The sequence below is a fragment of the Condylura cristata genome, unplaced genomic scaffold, assembly GCF_000260355.1.
Source record: "Condylura cristata isolate star-nosed mole 26May11 unplaced genomic scaffold, ConCri1.0 scaffold00012, whole genome shotgun sequence".
Classification (NCBI taxonomy): Eukaryota; Metazoa; Chordata; class Mammalia; order Eulipotyphla; family Talpidae; genus Condylura; species Condylura cristata.
In genome coordinates, this window is record NW_004567113.1 from 3,447,753 (window position 1) to 3,472,298 (window position 24,546).

Below are 24,546 nucleotides of genomic sequence, written 5' to 3' on the forward strand. Positions count from 1 at the left end.
TGCGCCATCAGGAAGGGCCACTACTAAATCTTTTTTATTGCCATGCATTTCCAATAAAAGAAAGTAGTTTGTTCTCCTGACTAGAAAGAAATAGAAGAGAGGGATCACAATCCCAGACTACAAGCTATACTACAAAGCCATAATAATCAAAACTGCATGATACTGGAAGAACAGACACAGAGACCAGTGGATTTGAATAGAAAAACCAGATATAAACCCATAAGTTTATCGGCAGCTAATCTTTGACAGAGGAGCAAAGAAGATACAATGAAACAAAGAAAGTTTGTTCAGCAAGTGATGCTGGGAAAACTGGGAAGCTACATGCAAAAAAAAAAAAAAAAGAAACTAGATCAATACATCGCACCATGCACTAAAGACCTAGACATAATAATAGAAACCATGCAATATACCTAGAAGCAAAGATGGGCGAAACACTACAGGACATACACCTCAGTAACACCTTTAAAGATACAGCACCCAATACAATGATAGTGAAGGAAACTATAAACAGATGGGGCTATATCAAGTTAAAAACTTATGTACAACAAAAGAGACATTACTAAAAATAGTCAGACACCCCACTGATTGGGAAAAAATTTTGTCATACAACATTAGTGATAAAGGATTGATCACAAAGATATACAAAGAACTGATGAAACTCAACAAAAATAAACAACCCCATCAAAAAATAGGCAGAAGAGCTAAAAAGACACTTCTCCAAAGATTCAAAGTAGAAAGCCAACAAGCATATAAAAAAATGTCCAATATCACTGGTAAAAAGGGAAATGCAAATTAAAATCACAATGAAATTATCACTTCACACCAGTGAGAATGGCACATCTTAAAAGAAGTAGCAACAACAAATGTTGGCAAGGATGTGGAGAAAAAGGAACTCTCTTGCCCTGCTGGTGGGAATGCAAACTAGTACAATCACTATAGAAAACTGGAGGTTTCTCAAACTGCTAAAAATGGAGATTCCTTATGACCCAGCAATCCCACTCCTAGGTATCTACCCAAAGACACAAAAACACTGATTCAAAAAGACATCTGCACCCCCATGTTTACTGCTGCTTTATTTACAATAGGAAACATGGATGGAGCTGGATGGAATTATGCTTAGTGAAATAAGTCAGAAAAAAAAAAGAAAAATACTCATAGCAGAAGCATAAAGAAGCAGGGAGAAAAAATAATAATGAACAACTACATACCAGAGACATTTTACAGGGGTGGGTTGGGGAATGGTATTAAAATTGGGGAGGGAGGGGGGAGGTAAGTACATGGGACTGTGGTGATGGCACACAGGTGAAACAGTGATGGGAAGTCCACAGAGATTACAACTAAGATGGAGAAAGGCACAAAATGATGTAAAAATAACCTGTTATACTAAAAAAAATGTAAAAAAAAAAGTGGTGTGCTGAAGCTAGATAATCACTAGCTCTTCTCTTTGCTCCATGGGATTATGGTTGTATTTCTACTTAAACAACACGTTGGTAAGGCTAATCATTTGTATGTATTTTTTTGATGAAAGTCTAAATGCCTTAGTTTGCTAGGGCTGCAACAAAGTATCACAGATGAGACAGCTTAAACAACAGGAATTATTTTTTTCACAATTCTGGAGTATTGGAGTCAAGATCTAGGTGTCAGTAGGGTTAATACTCAAGGATTCTTTTCTTGGCTTATACATGACTATTTTCTTCAAGTGTCTTGACACACTTCTCACTGTGTGTCTGTATTCTAATTCGCTCTTCTTATACAGATGGGTAGCCTAATGACCTCATTTGACCTCAGAGTAGTCCTATTCTGAGGTAATGGACAGATAGGGCTTCAACATATGAATTTTGTTGGAACATAATTTCCATTTGTAATAGTAAACCCCTGAAGGAAAAAGAATGTATTGATATCTGTATCTCTGGTATCTAGAGGAGGTGATGAAAGAAAATGGATATTTCTTATAGAAAGTCTTTATTTCTACACTAGATGAGAAAACTGGAAATGAACCCCAAGCACATATTTGTAGCCCTCTAAGAATGCATGTGGTACAAAGTCATTCTGGCAAGGAGACAGGGAATTTTAACTGTACAACCTATCTATTTCCTTCCTTTCTCACTTACATATTGAAACACTATGAACAAAAGGATATATTGCCTGTCTTCAAGTGATGATAGGTCTGCTCAAATTGTTTCTCTGCCTCCTTAGTGTTACTGTATGTATTTATGTTCATAAGAGGTTATATACTATTTATTAATATATTTTGGGCTATATATTTGCTTTGCACAAGATTAGAAACATACTTTTACTTAGAGTTCTACATTTTTGTTTTTATTTTTAGTGTAATATTAAAAACACTGTCCTAAGTAGTGGTAGTTAAATATATGAACAAAATTTATATGAACACATCTTGGCTCAAATTCAGGGCCTACCATTTACTATCTTTGTGAGTTCAGGCAAATATGTATATTTTCTTTGCCTCAGTTTTCTTAAGTGGTCAACAGATTTTTAGAAATTACTTCAATGCTCTATGTAACAGCATTAAAATCTACTGACCACTTGTATTACATGGAATTGAATGGAAAATTCACATTTAGCTTTTAGTATCTTTGTGAAAGAAGTAAGGGATTTTATGGTACTTCAATTTCAAGGTAACTAAACTGGCTTTGGCTACATGTTCTGTTTCCTATTATATGAACACTCCAAGAGGCAATCTACTCACAAATACAGAGTCAAAGAGAGTCTTCCATAAAATGAATCGAAAGTGTTCAGAACAAACTTAATCAAAGCTTCAATAAAATTCCTTATAATTTCTAACTGAAAGATGTATGGATAAAAGGCAACTAACTAAATAAAGTAATGATTATATCATATGAGTTAGGCAAAACAAACAGAATCTTTTCAAGATTCACATAAATAAAAGAAAAACTTGAAGTTCATATCCACATAAAGTAATTTTTGAAGTCTTAAGCTAAGTTCTGTGTAGAGAAAACCAGTCTAGTAATATTTAATGATACAGGTTTCTGAACAATGATTGTGTTTACAAAACCAATAAATAAAACACAAAATTTGCCTTAGCTTGCCTTTACTTAAATGTTTATGAAATTTTGAAGTATTTAGACAATATAAGTAAAACAAAACTATACAAGATAAATGACAGACTCTGGAAAACTTATAATAGAAATTATAAAACAAATCTTAAACTTCTTAGCATTTGCCAGGTTACAGTAGTCTGTAGTGAAACAAGCAAGCCTGAAACAGCAGCTTGTTTAAAACAGGTGTCCAAGAGAATGTCACTTGATCTAATGCCTCCTTGCTTTGGTAAGTGATACTGACACCAAGGCCAGGAACTAGAATTATGCTTTGACTAGGTCTCTGAACTGACCACAATCTATTTAAGCTGCTTTAACATTTGAGCACCAAATGAATGTGCTATGTTAATTACTGTTATGTGATCTTGACGTGACTAATCCCTGTTCCTATTAACTTCCTAGTAAATGAAGCTTTAATGCTTAACTGATTACAAGAGCTGGGATAATCCAAAGCAATATAAAATTTAACAGATGAGGAGCAGTAAGTGGTGGTCACTCATGTAATTAAAATAAAATATATTTATTTTATGTGGTAGGACGATTAAATAACAATAGTAACTCCTATGTGACTCCAAAGTGGGTGTGCTTTTAATTCAGAATATAGCACCTGAAACACAAATCTAGGCAAACAAAACATAAGAAGCAATGTTACAAGTCAGAAGTATTTTTATTTTATTAACAGTAAACTTAAATATATAACAAATAAATGGAATTAGTAGTTCAAAATATGTTACTTATTAGGACAAAGCAGTACCATACTAGATTTTGTAATAGTTTAAATGGTCCTTTTAGGCAGTGGCCTGAGAGTAGTACTTTTAGGAAAATGACTAACCAAATTGACATTATGGCCAGAGTGATATGTTCAGGTCAAGCATTCACCTATAGTCTGCATACTGGAACCTGTGTTAGTCTTTGGAAACAATTACTGACTTTCTCCTTCTTCCCACAGTCACAATTACTACCACCAACTCCTATTAACTAATTATTATTAAGCAGGTACTCATTATTTCAAATACAATTTAAGTTAAAGTAACAGTTTACAAAATATTGTATCATGATTCCATTTCTGTAAAACAACATCTGTTCTTATGAGTGTGTATTTTAAAAATGTGAACTAAAACAGCAATAGCAGTTACCTGGGAAATAGAATTACATAAAAACTTTTATTTCTGCTTTCTGTTTTCTCATATTTTTGAAATGTCAGAATGAACACAAAATACCTTTAAAAAACAAAACCTATTTTACTTGCAACCACATACTCTGTTGTGTTGATACTTTCTGTTTAGTTGTGGGTTTAGGAGAAAATTGTATCTAGGGTTTAGGGTTAAAATTACATCTAGTCCTGAGAAATGATGTAAAAAATTAAAAAAAATTAAAATATATATATCTAGTTCTTTACAATAAACTATTGAGATTCCTTGGGCTCCATTTTAGGTGTTAACTAGAAATATTATCCTAAGTAACAGTGATGTAACTTTTATAATAGGGGAGGGAAAATGCAAATGAAAGGCTTAATCTTATTTAACATGACAGAAGACACTTTCAATTATTTCAAAACAACAGAAATAAAGACCAAGAAGAGGGTTGAATACTAATTTCAACTCATCATTTGTTACTGCTAATAAGGTAATAAGGTCACCAAGGTTTTGCTGGTGGGTTTCCTGCAGTCACAATTCATATACAGACCTCATAATACTTTAAATGCCACTTACTAAGAAATGTTCAGATAGTTAAAAAGTGCCAGTACAGTGTGCTCACTTAGGGCCTATGGCTTCTTTTTCCTCTTTAATTTAAGAGACAATTAAAAAGACTTGTATAAAAAGAATTTTAAAGAAGCAGGTTATGACCTAAACTAAAATATAAAGCATTTATGAATAGATTTCAGTTATTTCTTTTAGGTGCTTACATGTTCAAAAATCTATCCTTTCTTTGTGGTCAGAATTTTTAATTTTATGTCACTAGCTATTTTCATCTAAATAAAAACCCTCAGTTGTGCAGCTTATAAAATAAATTGAGACAAATGATCCTTATGGTATTATTCTCTGAAAAAAATATGAGGTTGTAAAAAGTATTTTTTATTTTTCCTTAGTTTTAATCGGATTTCATAACTAGTAACAATGGTATTTTTAGTAATAATTTCATAGAGGCCAGAATTATTTTTTACTAAAATATATTCTATCAAATACATATTTATGTTTACCTATAACTACCAGTAACTATTTCATAGAAATAAAGTGAGATTATTTCTCTAATAAAATTTCACATCTTTCAGAATACTAAAAAAGAAAATTTCACATCTTTCAGAATACTAAAAAAGAAAAGAAAAAAGAAAAGAAAAGAAAAGAAAAGAAAAGAAAAGAAAAGAAATCAACATTGGTAGTAAGTACTAAGGAAATTTCAAAAGCAAATGACTCACCTGATGACCTGGTTGCAGTGGGCACACATGGGGGTGCGTTTCCCTGCTGGAATGTGCTCAGCTCTTTGTACTAATGTGTCCTGGTCACTGGGTTGGGGCTGCCCAACTGCTGAGTTGGCCAGAGCCAATGCTCCAGAGGAAGTAGCACTGTTTGAGATTCTACCAGTAGAAGGTGCTAGGAGATTAGAATGGAAGAATGAGAATGAGAAAAAACCACACAAAGCTTTTTCTAATTATCAAATAGTATTGCATTTTAAAATAATCTATTCACCCACTTACTCCCTCACATTTATGGAGTGATTATGTATCAGACACTGGACTGTGACTACACGGATAAACAGAAAAGAAAATCAAGCATTACAACAGGAGAGCGTTATGGCAATGATGTCATAAGATGTAAAAAAAAAAAAACTGCTACTAAAGAAGACACGGGTAAAGGTAAATATTGATAGCAAGGTGTTTCTAGTCATTTCTAGTCATTTAAATATCACTGCTAACCATTACTTATTAATTTCAAACATAACACAGGAACATAAAAAAATCACGTTAAGGAAAAGAAAATAAAAAAACCTTCCTATATTTTCTCTCTTCCTAAATTCCCTAAATAGACTGCAGTCAGTCACCCAATCACATCAGAATCATACAAGGGCCTTTCTCTCCTCAGTTTGATTACATATGACTTTATATCGCAAATTGTTCTTAATTTTGTCACTTCATCGCCATTTCAAATGTTGTCTTGGTTTAGGTTCTCAATGCCTTCCATATGGAACAGCATCAAAATTTCTTACCCTTGAATTTATCCTCCCTACAGCCACTAAACCTGAAATTTGGCCCTATTACAACTTAGAAAACCATTTCAAAGCTGTCCCTCTTCTATGTAACAACTGAATGGACTTTGACCTTGTTTAGAATTGCATAAAAATCCCTCCAGCTTTGTCTCCCTATGGCCTCACCTTTCACCACTTTGCCTTTCATGCTTTGTGCTACAGCAATACCAAACTGTCTTGTGTAATACAAACTGTGTTGTATATTTATGCACATATTGTAGTCACTGTCATTTTCCTATCTTCCCTATGTGCATGTAACCACTATTCAAGATTCAGCTCAGAAGTTAACTGCCCCCCAGAATCTTCCCTGAACTACTACTCCTTACTGTCCCTTTCATATAGGCACTGTTAAATGTTTATCTTCCATCATCTCATCATTTTCTGAGTGACTTTATTATTGCTTCTACTACATGTATCTGTGTCTTTTCTTCCCCAATTAAATAAGTTCACTGTGTGTAAGAACATTGACTTATTCATCACCCTTGCAACTAATAGAGTGGCTGGACTTATTGACTGAATAAATCATTGAAATCAATGAAATCCATGATGAGTAAATGTGAAAACTATAAGAGAGTGAAACCATCAGAAGGCCTGTTTCTTATCTACAGGCAATTAAAATGTAATGGAATAGAAAGAGACAGATTAAAAAGGAACATCTTTTAAGAAAAGTATGCAAATAAAATAAATTAACTGTATGTTTGTTAACAGGATCCATATTGAAGGTGTCATTAGAATTGGATAAAATTAGGGTAATTGGAAGGATCAATCTCCCTCATCTGAATGAATCCTGTTTCCTCTGATGTACAATTATAGATCCAGAACCCCAGGGTTTCCAAACACTCAGCACAACTCTCATAAACTCTTCCTGACAGCTGAGCAATGAAATTGGACTTTCCATTTCCCTAGCAAAATCAGGGAGCTCTGCCATTGCCCACATTTCACTGAGTCAGTTGCACTATAGGAACATGTTTTCCTTCTCTTGTTATCACATTTTCTTTTACAGAGATATAGAAAAACATTATGGTAATATTTTCATTTTATGTGTTTTATTTTTCGTTATCTTATTTACTTTTACATTAAACTCTCTCCTCTGTGTCTTCAGGTTCTATCTGCAGGCCTAATTTCTTGTAGAGCACCAGATGTGCATTTTCAAAGTCATGTCTTGTTCTTTAAACTCAGATATTCAAAGGAGATTTCAATTTCATTACACATTATTACCAGTTCTTAGAAATATCTATGTTTGATTTCTCCCATTGACTCAGGCTTAACTCACACCCTCCTTGCAAGACAGTCTTTAGACTCCTAACAACTATTTCATGGTAATGGTTCCAAGGTTTGTCCCTTTTTCTAATCCAAAATCACCCTTTCTCATTTGAGTCATCATCTTGAAGGCGTCATCTTCTGGTCTATTATCAGTCACTATGTCCCTTGTTTCTTCTTTAACTTGTTCTGCTAGGTTATTTTTCCAAACACGCTGATCATATTTTCTTGTTTGTAATACTTTCTTAACTCCCTGCTCAAAACTATATGCAGCCCCACCCTTCCATAAGCTCACTGCAATCTTCTTTACAATCTTATCTTTTATTTACCCTCATCACCATGTTGGATTATATTCACTTAGTATTTAACTTGGGCTATCAGTGTTTGAAGCCCTATATAACAGCCCTATGATTTATGTACAATTAGCACCACTGTTTTCTCTCTGAATCTAAAAGAGGCTGAGAAAACCTGCCCAAGGTCACACAACAAATGGAGAACTGGATTGAGGCAGTCTAGGTCCAGCTACCAACTTTTTAATTCCAAGTTATAGTTTATCCTCACTGTTTCTTAAACAGGCCAGGCTAAAACTTGACTCTATGAACCTCAGCCAATGAAGTGTCCCTTTAGCCACTGTAATCTATGGTTTTCCTATCTGCAAAGCTCATGAAAGCACCACACTTTTCTCCAGTACCTCTTCATCATCCCAGCTAGAATCTTTCTTTTGTTCACTCTAACACCCCCTACAATGTGCTATTTATTAAAATCCTGTAAATCAATGATAAACTTTTCCTCCTTAAATCAGTGATAAACTCCTTTAAAAAATGGGAACAAGCTCTATACTTCTACCCACTATCAGAAAACTGTTTTATAAATGCAAAATTTATGGAAAATGGAAAGGGAAAATTCTAAGTCATTTCACTGTGCCTTTTTGAAGACCACCATAGATATGTTTTCAAAAGTAGATTAGGCTCAGGATTTCAAATAATAGGATCATTACCAATGGAAAAATCTGAAAATCAGACCTCAAAGAGAGTCTAATGCTTTCATGTACCATATGCCTTTATTTTATCACATTATCTATGCCTAAGCCTCAAAGTACTGAGTCAGAGACATTTTTAGCAATAAAGAGAGTGTAGTAATTCTCCATCGGGCATTGTAAAATGGGACATAATCCATCTGGCCCATGCTTCAAGGAGAAGGTACATGGGGAACTAACAACATAAAAAGCCATTCTTAAACATGAAACATGTGACGTGTCTTAATCACATTTAAAATGCCTCTAAGCTCACTACTGTTCTTTCTTTGGGATGAATAGTCTTGTTTTGTGTTAACTGCCCCATTTTAACCACCTTGCAAAAGGAAGAAATTCTCACACTTCTGTTTTATTCTATAATGCTAATATCTCTGCTGCACACAAAGCCACACAAGCCCTATTCATTAGAAACCCTTAAATATTTTCAAGGCTCAGTTATTTCTTGAATGAATAAGGTGATATTTCATTTCTTCAGGCTGAGTTTTTCACTATGCTAGTATAGAAATGGACAACATCAGAGTAGTCAAGTACCAACTGGCCTCTGCTTATTGAGAGAGGGAAGTATAAGAATGTGAGGACTTCAGAGAGGAGAAGGACCACAATTCAGCTCTAATTTCTTTCGGTAGAGAACACTATCATAAAGAGAAAAAAAACAAAACAAAACAGTCTTTCATGGGCAGTATAGTGAGTAAAATAGATTTGTTCCATAATAAAATTCACCTTTAATTTACAAAAATATATACATTTATTTAGCAATAGCAGTTTAAAGGTATTAATCTACTTTGCAATAAAAAGGTTTTTTTTTTTTTTAAAAAAAAATCTAATCAGCTATTAAATAGAAGCACTGAATTATCCTCCTTTCATATTCTGGGTATCTAAGTCACAAAAAATTTAAGTAACTAATTCTAACTGAATAACAAGTGAGTCTATCAAGTGTTACAGTGAGAGTACTAAGTAGAAACTTAGTTCTTGGCTCAAGTTTTTTTTTTAGTTTTAATCTTGAACAATTTTCATTTTATGATTCTATTCTAAACCATTGGGTCAGTGATTGAAAATCTTTTTTTTTTTTCCTTTTCTATGATACATTTAACACCACACACAATTCATCTGGAAATTTAAAGACATTAATTTCCAAACTAATGGTGTTGGTGACAATGTCTTTTATTAAATTTAAATTGGTTTCTCTAAACCTTTCTTCTAAAGGTTTAGAATAACAAACATTCAGACTTACTGAATGCTATGGTTTTTCAGCACTATGATGATAGCCTAAGTTTAGTGAGCATAATGCATAAATAATAAATAAATTACAAGGAAAACCAAGGAACACATAAAAATGCTCTCTGTGTATAATATATAAACTTGCCAAGTTAATCATAGAAAAGACAGACAACCCTCACAGAGTTGCTAGTTTTTAAAATAGTTATCAGTGATGAAATCTGAGAATTCCTAGGGGCAATACTCTTTTAAAAAGCAAACAGATATCTGGTTTATTAAACATGAAATTTAATTTGCTACCAATAAACCCTCTCTTTCAGAGATATGAAAATTTTAGAAGTTGAACCACATGTTCCTTTAGTTGGATACCTACCCTTGTTACTGAGGGAAACTTGGTGGTAGATCATTTGGAAAGAAAAAGTGAAAATTCTTTACTCTGGAAAGATCTTTACTGCTTCCCTCACCGCCCCCCCCAAGCATATAATGTAAGTTTGTATTACTTAGCAAATTAGTAAACACAAGTTTTAAACAACGTTAACCAGAGATTTAGTTTTTTTCTCTAATCATTGCAAAGCTTTAACTAAGTGATTGTCAAGTTTATTAAAGTAACTTGAATACAAAGAGACCACCTAAGTATATTACTGGAGGTTTGTATAATATTGTGATGTACTATTACATATGTAATACATAAAAGATTAAAACTTAATTTACTATGTTCTACAAAAATAACTGAGCCCACTAAAAGACATATAAATCATTCCCAGAGAGAAATCACAGGGGAAAACCAATAGATGTATGAATATATGTGAGAATTCTCTGAAAATAGATGTTTTCTAACTGTATTAAAAATAAGGTGATGGCCCTCCCTGGTGGCGCAGAGGGTTAAAACACTGCACTAAGAAGCTGAAACCACTTCCATATGAGTTCGATTCCCACCTGCCCCGGAGGTGACCACATGGCGTGGCAGACCTCTCCTGACCAGCCCACTGCTCCCCTCAGCAGTGTACTTCGTGGATCTGCCTGTTCTGCTCCCCACTCTGTCTCTGGTGAAGTCTTTCGCCACCCCTGAGTCTCTGGCCTGTACCCCAGTTCTGTATGCACAAATAAATAAATCTTTAAAAAAAAAAAAGGTGAGTTATTTAATATTTTTGCTTTCTATCCCTCTTCAAAAAAACCTATTAGCTCTAAACCAATACACTTAAAAAAAAAAAAAAGTGAAGTTTATAATATATATATTACCCGGCCAGACTGTATTTAAACAGGCATAAAATCCATAAGCCAACTTTTTTGGTTCAAGTCATATTATTCAATAAGATATTACTGCTGTATACACTAGTTGAAAAAAATACCACAGCATATCCAAATTTATTTGGAAACTCAACATCATCAATCAGTTGGGCCTGGGGATGATATCCACCCCAACCCCAAAATAAAAACACTAAAGTTTCCACAGGTATTTGTAGGTACCCCTTAAGGTAGAGACTGTTCTCACTAGATGTGCTTTTGAAGTGCCGAACATATCATTCAGTGGGAAAGCAAGTTTGGTGTTGGAGGATGAACTACACACAATATGAGAAATACAAAACCTGATGGATTATCACTGACTCTGTATTATATTACATCTTCTACATCACCATCATCACTTGCTTGACTTAATAACAGTGATGGTCTATAGGTCCTGCTTCTATCGTTGCCAACAACACAGAGGCTAGTAAAAAGTAAAATAGATCATGCTTACCCCTTGACTCAGAAACCTTCAACAGCTCTCTTACTCATAACTCAACTAGAACCAAAGGTCCTGTAGACTAAGACTCCTGGTCTCTCACCTGATCTGTCACACTCTCTTTCCCATTACATATGACACATACTAGTTTTCTTAATATTCTCTAAATATACAGTATGCTTCTGATTCAGGGTCTTTGTACTTCCTGTTCCTTCTGCCTGTAAATCTTTTTCCAGTGTTTGCTGCTCAATGGCTATTCCATCAATGTAGGTTTCTCTGAACATCCTACAAAAAAAAGAGCAACCCTTCCCAAACAATGCATCTCCCAAATTCTTTCATTGGTTTATCCTTCTGCATAACGCCCATGACCATTTAACATATTTTATATTCTTCATACTGCTTTTTGTTATCTCTTGCCATATCTTGAAACCAGGACATTGTCTTTTATTCATTGTTATGTCTCTAGAGCCTGGGACGGACTCTGGATTATTACTTAAATACTTTAATCTGAACCAAATCTGTAGCACCAAATCTATTGTCTGTCTACTAAAAGGAATCAGATTCCTTTTGAAAACTGCTTTTAGGTTTGGGACAAAAAACAAAAACAAAAACAAAAAAGAAGGAACTTCTAGAATTTCTTGTAAAATCAGAAAGCAAGGGAGTTATCAAATATTACTAGAGTTGTATCAAATAGACCTGGCAAAGCAGATGAGACAATATGAAAATTAATAGCAAATTACCTAGCATGTTTAAAACCCTGAGCTTACAATAATTCTACAGGTTTGAAAACCATACTGAGCCTTTACAGGGTGCTAAAGAACCAACTCCTTATTTTAAAAACCAGCAAAATCTAATAAAGGAGAAGCATCAAATTTTAGTAAGTTATCACCTTACAAGTGATTATGCTTCAATTATATCATGCTTATTCCATGCTATCTATTCTGAAAGCAAATTCATCTCTACTATTTAATCAAATATTTTAGTGTGGCTTCTAAAAACATATTCTTTTTTTAAAAAAACTTAATCATTACACCACTATCATACCTAAAATAAAACAAAAATTTCTTTACACTGCCAAGTAGACAATTTTCTCTGATTACTAATAATAATGTTCAATTGCTGCTAGGACAAATTACCAAAAACTAACTGGCTTAAAAACAACACATTATTATTTAATAAATTTCCTACTAGGTAGATATCAAAATGTTGGCAGCACTGTTTCTTTCTGAAGCATCTAGGGAAAATCTACTTCCTTGCTTATCAAATGTTCAGAAGCTGCCCCAATTCTATGGTTCATGTCCCTTAAGCTATTGTCAATGCCAACAACACTAGGTTAGTCCTTCCCACATTAAATCCTCTCTCTGCTTCCTTATTCTACTCTCATTTTTTAAACTAATTTATTTTTTTATTTTTTTATTTTTATTTGTGCATACAGAACTGGGGTACAGGCCAGAGGCTCAGGGGCGGCGAGAGGCTTCACCAGGGACAGAGTGGGGCATAGAACAGGCAGATCTAAGAAGTACACTGCTGAGGCAGCAGCGGGCCGGTCAGGAGAGGTCTGCCACGCCATGTGGTCACCTCCGGGGCAGGCAGGACTTGAACTCATGCGGAAGTCGCGTTAGCTTCTTAGTGCTGTGTTTTAACTGGCTGCGCCACCAGAGAGGGCCAAAATTAATTTATTTTTAACAGAGATAATATTGGCGAACTCCTACTAGGTAGAGCACCCACCACCAACTCAACCATATTCCACCACATATACCATTGTGCTTCCTTTTGTCTTTGTTATAACACTTTCTCCCTGCTCCCATGATGGGTTCTTCAATTCTGTTGTCTGCTATCAAGGATTAATTTTATAGCCTGCCTTTTTCTGACTATTAACTTTGTACTTTATAATCCACATATGAGTGACATACAGGATTAGCCTTTCTTTTTCTGACTTAATTTTATCAAGCATAATCCTTTCAAGCTCCATTCATGTTACTGCAAATGCCATGAGTTTATCTTTTTTGATTACTGAATAGTATTCCACTGTGTAAATATACCACATCCTTTTGATCCATTCATCTGTTCTGGGACACATAAGTTGTTTCCATAGTTTAGTTATAGTATGTTCCTTTATATCCATTTGTCAGGTATTTATTATGTACCTAGTGTGTGCCAAGCTCTTTGCCTGTTACGGCCTTGCTACATGAAAATATAAAGGAGTTATCTTTAAATGTGATTTAAATCTAGAAGTAGTAACTTTTATGAGCTGATTTAGGAGAGAACAGTGATAATTGAGATGGATGATTAATTTCTGCTATTTTAATATCTTTAATGATCCTGCTAGGATTAATTTAGAAATAATGTATGAAAGCATTATTTTTCTTAATTTATTTTGGTGTCAAACAGCTTAGATTATCATTTTTAAGGCTAATATGTATTCTGTAAACTTAGGTTCCTACAAAATTGTTACTTCCTTCCCTAAACCTGATTGCGCATACCTCTCAGACATTAACAGTTGCACAATTTTTGAAATAAAACATGTTTTGAGACTAAATTCTTCATATTTATATAAACTGTTTTAGAGAAAAAGATATTTGTAGATCTAAAACTCTTGCTAAGAGCAAACAGGCTGAAAGCATTAGAATTTGAATCCATTTTGTTGTACAAATTCTGCATTTATGTAAACATTTCAACTACAACATTTGAAGTAAAATAAAGCAGTAGAGAAAGTTATGGCAGCAAATCTAGGGATAACCACCAAGTGTATTTCTTTTTTTCACTGTAATTTCCACTCCTAAATCAGAAATAAGGCTGAAATAAGGCGCTCTACTCCTCCCCCCTGCCCTCAAGGAAAAGACAAATGTTAAGAGCCCAAGACAGGAATCAAATGCATGGCTTACGGTATGAAAGACAACTGGGTCAACTGCAGGGATGCTCCTGTTACAAATACTGAGGCTAATGCCAAACTCATATAAATAACTAGGTTACATCAAAGTGACAGGCTGGCACCCTTGGAGAGATAAGTACTGTATGCAACATCTCAGTGAATGTGTTCTCAAAGGTATGGTAGAAATTTTACACATACTAAATTGGGTAGCAATATGGCAACATTTGCTTATGATTGTGTACAGCAAGTGCTTCTTCCTGCCCCCTTCCAATGATCTCAAACAGATGGTGGCCTCAAGAAGCATCAAATCTGTGTATTCTGTTTGTCAGGCTCTTTATGTTGAAAGCAAGAAATGATAGTCTATTCTTCATAGTCCAGGCATGAAATCATAAAAATTTATGGAAACAGAACAGTGAAAACAGAAAAATGTAAAGTTAAGCTGAGATCTAGGATCAGAGGAAAGTACTTTCTGGAGAAGTTTGTGCAAATTTTACTAAATGGAATCAAGGATTATTTTTTATACAGTGATTAAAAGCAAAATTCAACAGATTAAACTATTATCATTTTGCTAAGCAGTGGAGAATGCTGGTATGTAGGCCTTAAAGAATTGGAACAGGTGCACTCAAGGCTAAGTATCAAATATTTCTGCAACTTCAGGAGGTTAGTTTCTTCCATTAGCAACCAGCCTTTTAACTCAAGAAGCTAGATTAAACTGGATCTAAAGTGTCTTAATTAAAGGGCATATGGGGACTTCCTTTTTAATTTGTTGTACTGCACATCACCAAAATCTGGGATACAGACTTGCCTTTCTCTCCACTAAGGGACCTTATTAAAAAAATGCCCATTTGTTTAGAGTTATGAGTTAAAGAAACCCAGCCTGAACCTTAAAAAATAAAGCTATAAAATCTTCTAATAACTAGTTTTGTGATTGTTGAATTAAAAATAAATTATCAGAATATATATAGGATCTTCTAACTAATCTCAGTATCACTTTTCCAAGTTCCAATTTTATAATAAGAAGGTTAGGTCATATTCCAACTGTGAGTGCTCAATGTTTCATGTTAAAAAGGAGAAGGAGATTAAGAAAAAAGGTGAAAAAACAAAAAAGAACACACTCAGGTAAAATACATTTTAAAACAAAAACCAAACTCAGATACAATTCATGATCTCAAGGATACTATGTAAGAGCTTTGGTGAAATCATATAGATCTATAAGCTAAATTAAAAATATTAAATTTGTAGAATTTTCTTCGTAAAGACATATTTATATTGACATTATATCTAGAGTTCTGGCATATCTTATCCCCAAAGAAACTATGATCAGAATGATTTTTACATTTCCCCACAAATTTTCATCTCTTTCTCACTTAGAAAAAGCAACCTAGTCTCAAAAATAAAGAAGAAATGTATCACAGGTGTGAACTGTTCATATAAATAGAATTCACTAAATGTAGTTTAAAAAAATAAAATGAAGCAGAAAAGTTAGGAAAATTTAAGATGTAAACAATATTATCTAAGTGAAGAACAGAACTTAGGTACTCCTTATATTGCTATAGCTACTAACAATTCTGCAGAAAAGCTATCTCAAAGTTATTAGATCCTGGAAATAAAATGATATTTGTCAGTGCAAAGTTACATATGCATTTTATATCTTTGAAAGGGAAAACACACTAATCATATTTTATGCTGTAGGAAACAGTATAGCTAGCATGAACTAATGTAAAGATATACTTGGGGTCTTAATTCTGGTAATTTCTAGCTGTGTGGCCTTAGAAGTACTCTGGGTCTTAGTTTCTTTTTCTATCATCTTCAACAATAATACCTGTGAGAAGGTTAAATGAGCAACATAAGCAGAGTGTTTACTTAAGAGTTCCTTGAATGTGTAAAAATGTTTCTTAAATGTGAATTACTTTGATATAAGAGCTTAAATAGTTAACATAAAGAAGTATTGAAAAGAAGACATGATTTATGTATACACACTAGAACACTACTTGGTTGTTAAGAAAAAATTAAATCTTGTTATTTGTGACAACACAGATGGAACTTGAGGAGATGAGCCTTAGTCACACAAAGAACAACAAATACCACATATTTTCATTCATTTGTGGAACATAAAGAAAAGAAGTAAATGAACAAACAAAACACAACTTAGATACTGACACCAGAATGGTGGCTACCAAAGTGAAGTTTGGGGGAGAGAATTGGTAGAGGGAGGCTAAATGGTTCATGATAGATGTGACTGTACATTTGGTGATAGGAATGGTAAGCAAAATAGTCTGTAGAGGTATGAAAGCTTATTCCTGATATCTAACCAGTGTTATAAACTGATGTTATGTCAATAACAGGAAACAAAAATAAAGTATCTGTTCATTCCATACATACAATGAATACATACAATGAATACATACAATGTTTTACATTTAGAAGCTCCTCAAGTATAAAAAGAGAAACCCAATAAGACACCTGCTCCCACAGAGTTTAGCTTCTTTTCAGTGTTGGTCACAACAAAGAGGTCATCAGAGTGCCTTAGGTTTGGTGCTCTCCAGGGTGTGCATATCCCTCATCTACTGTGCAAGATGATTAGATTATATAGTTTATGTTGCAACTATTCAACACTGCCTTGTAGGAAAGGAGCCAATGAGAACATGGAAACAGATGAGCATGGCTGTAATAAAATTTATTTACAAAAACAGGTGGTGGGGCAGATGTGAACAATGGCCATAGTTTGCTAACCCCTAGTTTATATCATAAGTGTCAATTAATAAAAACATAGATTAAGCCTTAAACCTTTAATGAGAAAAAAAATGACACCAAGCTCACAAACACTGTGTGTTTGGCATATCAGTGTGTGAAGGGTTAGGAATATATGTAATAAAACTAGCATATGGGATATACATAAGCAAGATAAAGAAGGTCAAAGAACAAAAAAAAACTGGTTCCTGAGGGGGTTAAATCTGGTCTTCCTCATCACTCAGTAGCATGTTGAGTATACCACAGCTGATAAGGAACAAACATCCCGAGACAGGGCATAGTGGGGTCCCTCCTGAGACATCCACCTCCAGCAGCACAGGATGCCTCTTCCTTGGCTATTTCTTATCCCACTCATACTCCTGAATTAGTCTTTAGGGAATTTCAACCAGCTGCAAAGTACTGGCCATCTCCAGGGGCACTGCCCACTCCATCTTGAATGTGATACATGCCAAGAAGTTGGGCTGAGTCCTACAGGGCTGATATGATCCTCAGTGGCCTGAAGGTACAGGAGGAAGACTAAGGACCACTCCTCCTACAGGAGAGCTCAACTGGCTGTCAGATGTAGTCATTATTTATGAAAAGCATGAGTAGATCCAAGTATCTTATGTTATAAAAAGTCTAATTATTCTATCTTAAGATGAAAGGAAATGGGAAAAGGAAGTTTCACCACTGTCCATTTCATTAACACAGAGAAATTTCAAAGATAGAAATAAATGCTAATAAAAGAACATTTAGAAGAAAAGAAGGCAGCTAATGGTTATTGCTTTCATTTTTTTCTCTCTGAATCCTACTATGATTCTATCTGTTATATAAAGAGCATATTTACATGCTTCACACCATGGTTTTGACAATGGACAGCTCTGGTCAGGCCTTTATGAAAAGACAACTATTTAGTTTAATGATGTCAAAACACAGAGGAACAGATGGCAATAAAACATTATTAGAGAATTGAAACATATGCAACTAGTAGCAGTTTATTTATTCATATAAAAATTAAAAAATGGAACCAATAAATCTACCTACCTTAGCTAAGCAAATCTTGTTATCTCAATTTATTACTGTAACATAAAGCCTAAAATGAAATTTAGAATGTTGTAGAAACAGTAATTTCCTTTCTCACTCCTATCTCTTTCAGACTTCAAATAAAAGATAGAATTTTATATACCACTTGTAACTATAATGGACATCATTCAGTCTTTGATCTAATGCGATCTCACTAGTCTTCCTTGGCACAAAATAAAGAATACATTATATTTCTCCAAAACTCTGTCCCTAATAAATAAACTTTTCCTTACTGCTACAATATAGCACACACTAGAAGCAGCTATGATAAAGGGCCACGTTAACTGTTATCATTGCTAAATTTTAAAAATGGAGTTTGGGTATCAGTAATCAATACTTTGGTCTTAGTAGTTGCTAGTTATTCTCCTTATGGGAGACAAAAATCCTTTTCCTTATGCAAGGCAAGAATCCTTTCTACACTATCCCTGGGAGATTTAATACTCCATAAATATATATTATTGGTGTAAGACTACATGAAACTGTCTAATTTCATCAAAATAAATGGGTTTAAATTATTACAAGACCCTGTAACTCTTTTGACTTCTCTCAGACACTAGTATCACTGCTAAAATAGTGCTATTTTAAACTCTTAATGCATTATCTTATATATAATGAAGAAAAAGAAATTTTAAAAATTAAAATTATAAAACAATATATACCATTTACTTTAACACGAAGTTTTTAAGAGCAGCCAAACTCCAAATAACATAAATCATAAATTATTTATTATGCAAATAAATACATACATTGTAAAGAACATTTTTTTCTTTCCTTTCAGACTTTTTATAATAATAATTTTAAATTGCCTGAATGGTGATGTTCACAATCCTCAAGATGAGTGTGACGTATTAAAATTAATTATTCATTGTGAAAAATAAGTTTGTCTTTCCTCCTTTTTCATTTGAACAAAAGCAATTTACAACATTCCAAAAATGTCTTCCAATAATCCCAACTTTTCTGTTTATAAATGACTTATACTATGTATCTTCAAACCACAAAGCCATTTTTTTTAAAATTTATTTATTCATACAGAACTGGGGTACAGGCCAGAGGTGCAGGGATGGTGAAAGGATTCACCAGAGACAGAGTGGGGAGCAGACAGGCAGATCGACAAAATACACTGCTGAGGGGAGCAGTGGGCTGGTCAAGAGAGGTCTGCCACGCCATGTGGTCACCTCCGGGGCAGGCAGGAATCGAACTCATGCGGAAGTGGCTTTAGCTTTTCAGTGCTATGCTTTAACCCTCTGCGCCACCAGGGAGGGCCAACAAAGCCATTTTTTAATAGAAATGCCAATTTTTACAAATCTGATTTTCTATTAAGAGCTGTAACTTTTACTACCTATTTTAAACTGATTCATAAAGACAAAGGTAGTTCACTTGTAAAAACCTTCTGTTACATATATCTACACATATTTTATATATGTACAGACTGTATAAAAATCTGAATCATATAAATGAAATGGTATCTTAATTACAATGCAGAAAAACTGATACTATTGAAGAGTATAAAAAAATTATCTAGTATTATATGACAAAAACACTACTAATGTACTGAGTATGTCACCATAGCAACAACTAAATGCCTTTACTTTCCTCAGTCTGTACAGCTCTTTGGCCACATTTAACAGAAAAAGTAAGCCAAAGAAATTCAGTAACTTCTGGCCAAAATCTGTGGCTGCAAGAATAAAGCAGGGTGTTGTGTACACATACAGTTATGGCAAGGCTGGAGTGGCATTGTTGTAATGTGATACAGTAACTCCTAATGAAAAATAGCAAAGGGAAAAATATCAGCACACATAAACACAAACTACAAAAGAAGAACTAACAGAGACTTATTTTCCTAGGTCCTATGAAAATATGAAATATACATTGTCTTATATAGAATTGAATATTAAGCAATATTGTATAGCTTTATGACTTTCTTAATAAGTAATTATAACTTATTTATTAAATAGCATTACGAATGTTTTTAAAAAATAAATACATTTTAAAAGTGAGAAAGAAAAAACATCCCTATAATTAAAAAAGAAATTAAAGCTATGTGGACTTCAAACTTTCTGAACTACATGTAATGACATGACTCAAGGATTTCTTGTCTAGAAAAAGCTTCTTTTCCATCTTAAAATGTTTAAATCCATTCCAAAACAGAGATCATGTGTTTCCAATGCAATGAAGATCATGACAAAGCTAGTAATCTCACAGTAAGCAGAAAGAACTGATAAAGTCAAAATTTAGAAAATACTGATTTAGGGATAATAAATGTACTTTCCTGAAACCATTTATGTTATAAAAGTAAACTTTAATTTATTTCTCATATACAGCTCAGGATGCAATTCACTCAATTTTATAATTTGTAATTACATATTCAATAAAACACCTATACAACTCATCAAATTTTGTGTGCCTTAGTTTAACTTAGTTAGAACCAAGTAAAATTCTCCATGCCAAATACAACCCTCTACTTAGTTCTGTTTTAACAAAGGATACATAAGTACTTCATGGGGAATCAAGCTCCCTGGGGCCCCAGTCAGATTCATGTGTTTAACTACAGTATATTCTCTTGTTGACACAAGCTATGCAACCTCTATTGACTCGACAGTTGGAGCTGGTCTCCAACATCTTGTCCTACGAATTCCTCTATTATAACTACCAATGTCCACAGTATATTTATTCATTATCACATTCTCCACACTGGATTACCGCAACACTTTTTTAAAGGCTCAGGACTCTAATGTTAATCGTATAATGAAGTCAATGATCTTTCAGTAATGCAAATTTTCAATCCCATACCAATTCCAAATCCATTAATAGCTTTGTGGTCAATCCCCACTCTCTTTCAAAGTCCTTTTAGAACGGGGCCCTACTAATTGGCCCAGCAAACTTTCTGATTTTAAGTCCTGAACATACAAAACTAGCCCTGTCTTCCAAGAAGTCAACTTGTCTGAGCATTTTTTTTTCTTGCATTCTTATGCTTTTGCATGTTGTTCCCTCTTTAATTTGGCCTCTTCCTGAACATACTCAAGGAAATTTACTTTAGGTTTACACAAACACTAACACTTTCCTCCTGCATGAGTATGACCGCACAAGAAACAAATATACATGCTACCTCAACTAATTATTTTAACTTTGCCTCTTTTCCCCTTCTACTGATCTAGATTCTTCACACCTTCTAACATTAGTTTCATAATCTGTTCTTACTCTTCCTTGTACCTTTTTTTGTTGCTAATTTCTACATTTTCTAGTTTTTTTTACATCAAGTTAATTTGTACACAGTGACAAAACAAGTGAATAGCCCTAGTGCTTTCTCTGTGCTCCACTGCTATTTTGATTATATGCCATAAATTTCCACATTTAAATTTAAATTTGTGCATAGGACACCCAATCTATTACAATTTCTTTAACCACTGAAAATACAGTTTATAAATTATATACATATAGTCATAAATATGGTTATAACTATATAATACTATATAGTTACAAGACGGCTCAGGTTCATAACTCTGAAGTATTATGGGAATTCAATGCCTCAAGGATAATGGCATATGCTTCTTTTAGTGGCTGACTTTGGTACATGGTCTACCTCTGTTCAATGACTGGTGGGAATTTCACTTCTGGTACAGACAAGAAAATATCTTAGCAAATATATCATGTACTCCTCAAATCACATGGAGATACCCAAAGTAAAACAAACTGAACTATCCAGCCCACTGGCTTACTCCGTGACATTTATCTAGAGCCCATAAACTGTAGCAGGTATTGTTTATGTGCTGCAAAAAAAGGATTAATACGATTTGGTCCCTGTCCTTATGGAGATGTAAAAATAGTGTAAACAAACTGAACATGATGAATGCTATAGTAAGCAAGTATCAAAAATTTGTAGGAACAAAGAGAATGGGTTGTATTTGGAGGGCTCAGGAAAGGCTCACAAAGATGAAAACTGGTGCTGAAGACTTAATAAAAAATTGTTAGGATAGAAGGGTAAAAAAGGATTCAAATAAAAAAAGAGCTTGTACAAAGCACAGAGGTATATGCCCAAGGGATGGAATGAACTCATAAGCTTTAATGTGGCTTCTTTATAAGGAACATGAGGAACAATGTTCAAAAAAAAAGGGTGAATGAAGTTACTCCAGGTCATACAGGGACAGGAAGACCTGACAGGAAGTCAAAAATTTAATGTGTGGGCAGCAGAAGGCATAAAACATTTTCATTTAGGGGAAGTCACTTCATTTTGTCTAAGCTGTTAATGTTATCATTAAAATGAATTGAGGGTTAAGAGCTTGACCTTTCTTGAGTACCCTCTCTGTACCAAGCACTTTATTTAAACTTCACAACAGTGTTATGGACAGTTTTAGACTCTCATTTTAATATATAAAGCAATTAAATGTTCAAAATGCTTGTTGGAGGACCATCTCTGGCTTTCTAAATTCATAAGCAGGTATTTCTATTCTTCACCAGATGGGAGCAGCGCAATAGGTCTGATTTAGCAAAATACTGCTTATATTCTACTAGTCATTTTCATTTTGAATAAAACTAAATTTAGAAAACTGATGTGCTCTTCATGATTTAAAGACTGGATTTTTTAAAAGCACCTGACTTCGTTTGGTAAGACAGTAATACAAATATTGCGTGTGTGTGTGTATATGTATCTCCACATACTTTTGTTTAATGAACTAAACGCTGAAACTGGTATCTATAATGTAAAGAGAATCTTGAAAAACTATTACAGAACAAATTACATCACTTACATACAAACAGGATCATTTCTTAATATTTATGCCAAAATTTACAAAGATCTTAAAAATATATTCATTAATTAAATACAAGATAAAAGTTTCAAAATATCTATTAGACATATATAGTACATTCAAATATAACTTAATAATGTACAAACTCCTAACTCTGAAAAGTAAGCAGAGAATCATACTTTTTTTTAATGAGCTTTTCTACATCAAGTGAATATTTGTGAAGAACTAGGAATTATGGAAGAACTACCAAAGACATGGGGCAAATAGGATAGGAACTACCACTGCTAGCTTACATAAAACTCATGCTTGAATTCTTATTTCTTTTGTTATTTTAAACTTTCATGCAGATTATGAAATTATGAATTTAAATAATATTTTATATCTAAAATATTTGGTCTTGGTAAAACCATGTGCCTGAGAAACTATATATATGAGGAAAATATATCAATCTGAACTCTAGTACTATTATAAGCTTACTTGGTTCTTACTTATCATCTAGTATAGCAACATTCTATTCTTGAAAGCCCCCAAGGTAATAAGAACTATATAATACAACAAGCAAAATGATATAAAATTTAAAATCAGAATGTCAGTGGAGAATCTTGAAATCCATAACAAACTCAAAATACATTCACAGGTCTTAAAACTTCAAAATAGCTCTTTCAATGAAGTTTTTCCTCTTTTTTGGCCTACCATTTGATAACTACATTAGTCATCCCCACTAGACAAACTTAAATACTTAAAAAAGTTCTTTTCTTTTCTTTTTTTTTTCTTTTAAAGATTTATTTATTCGTACAGAACTGGGGTACAGGCCAGAGATGTGGAGGGTGAGAGGATTCACCAGAGATAAAGCGGGAAGCAGAACAGGCAGATAGATGAAGTACACTGCTGAGGGGAGCAGCGGGCGGGTCAGGAGAGGTCTGCCATGCCATGTGGTCACCTCCGGGGCAGGCGGGGATCGAACTCATGCGGAAGTGGCTTTAGCTTCTTAGTGCAGTGCTTTAACCCACTGCGCCACCAGAGAGGGCCAAAAAATTCTTTTCTTTTTTAATATATTTTTTACTCCCCCCCCCACATCATTCTTAATTTTGTGCATTTTTCCATCTCAGTTGTAATCCCCATGGACTTCCTACCACCAATTCACCCGTGTGCCATCACCATAGTCCACTGCACTCTTCCCACCCAAGTTCTGATCCCATTCCCCTTCCCATCCACAAAAAAATGTCTCTGGTTTATAGTTGTTCATTGTTTTCATTTTTACTGTATTTTCATTACCAACCCCAAGTCCCAACCTCTTACACTCCTGCGATGAGTGAGACCATATGGTATATATTTCTTTCTTTCTGGCTTATTTCACTAAGCAAGATCCCTTCCAGTTCCATTCATGTTGCTGTAAAGGCATGAATTTATTTTTTGGTTGCTGAGTAATATTCCATGTATAATTATTATAATTATAATTATTATTATAATTATAATTATAGTAATATTGTGTATATATACCACCTCTTTTTAATTCAATCATCTATTTTTGGTTGGTTCCATGTCTTCCTATTGTAAATAGA

The 24,546-nt window shown here is 33.9% G+C and overlaps 1 protein-coding gene across 7 annotated transcripts in view; it reads right to left on the reverse strand.

The window, feature by feature from the left end:
* PDLIM5 (PDZ and LIM domain 5) overlaps positions 1–24,546 on the reverse strand; it is a 211,599-nt gene that overhangs the window by 21,401 nt on the left and 165,652 nt on the right. For all 7 annotated transcript variants that reach the window (XM_012724204.1, XM_012724209.1, XM_012724205.1 and 4 more), the window contains one exon: positions 5,497–5,671. In XM_012724204.1, the coding sequence (XP_012579658.1) occupies positions 5,497–5,671 (175 nt within the window). The remainder of the gene's footprint in view (positions 1–5,496; positions 5,672–24,546) is intronic.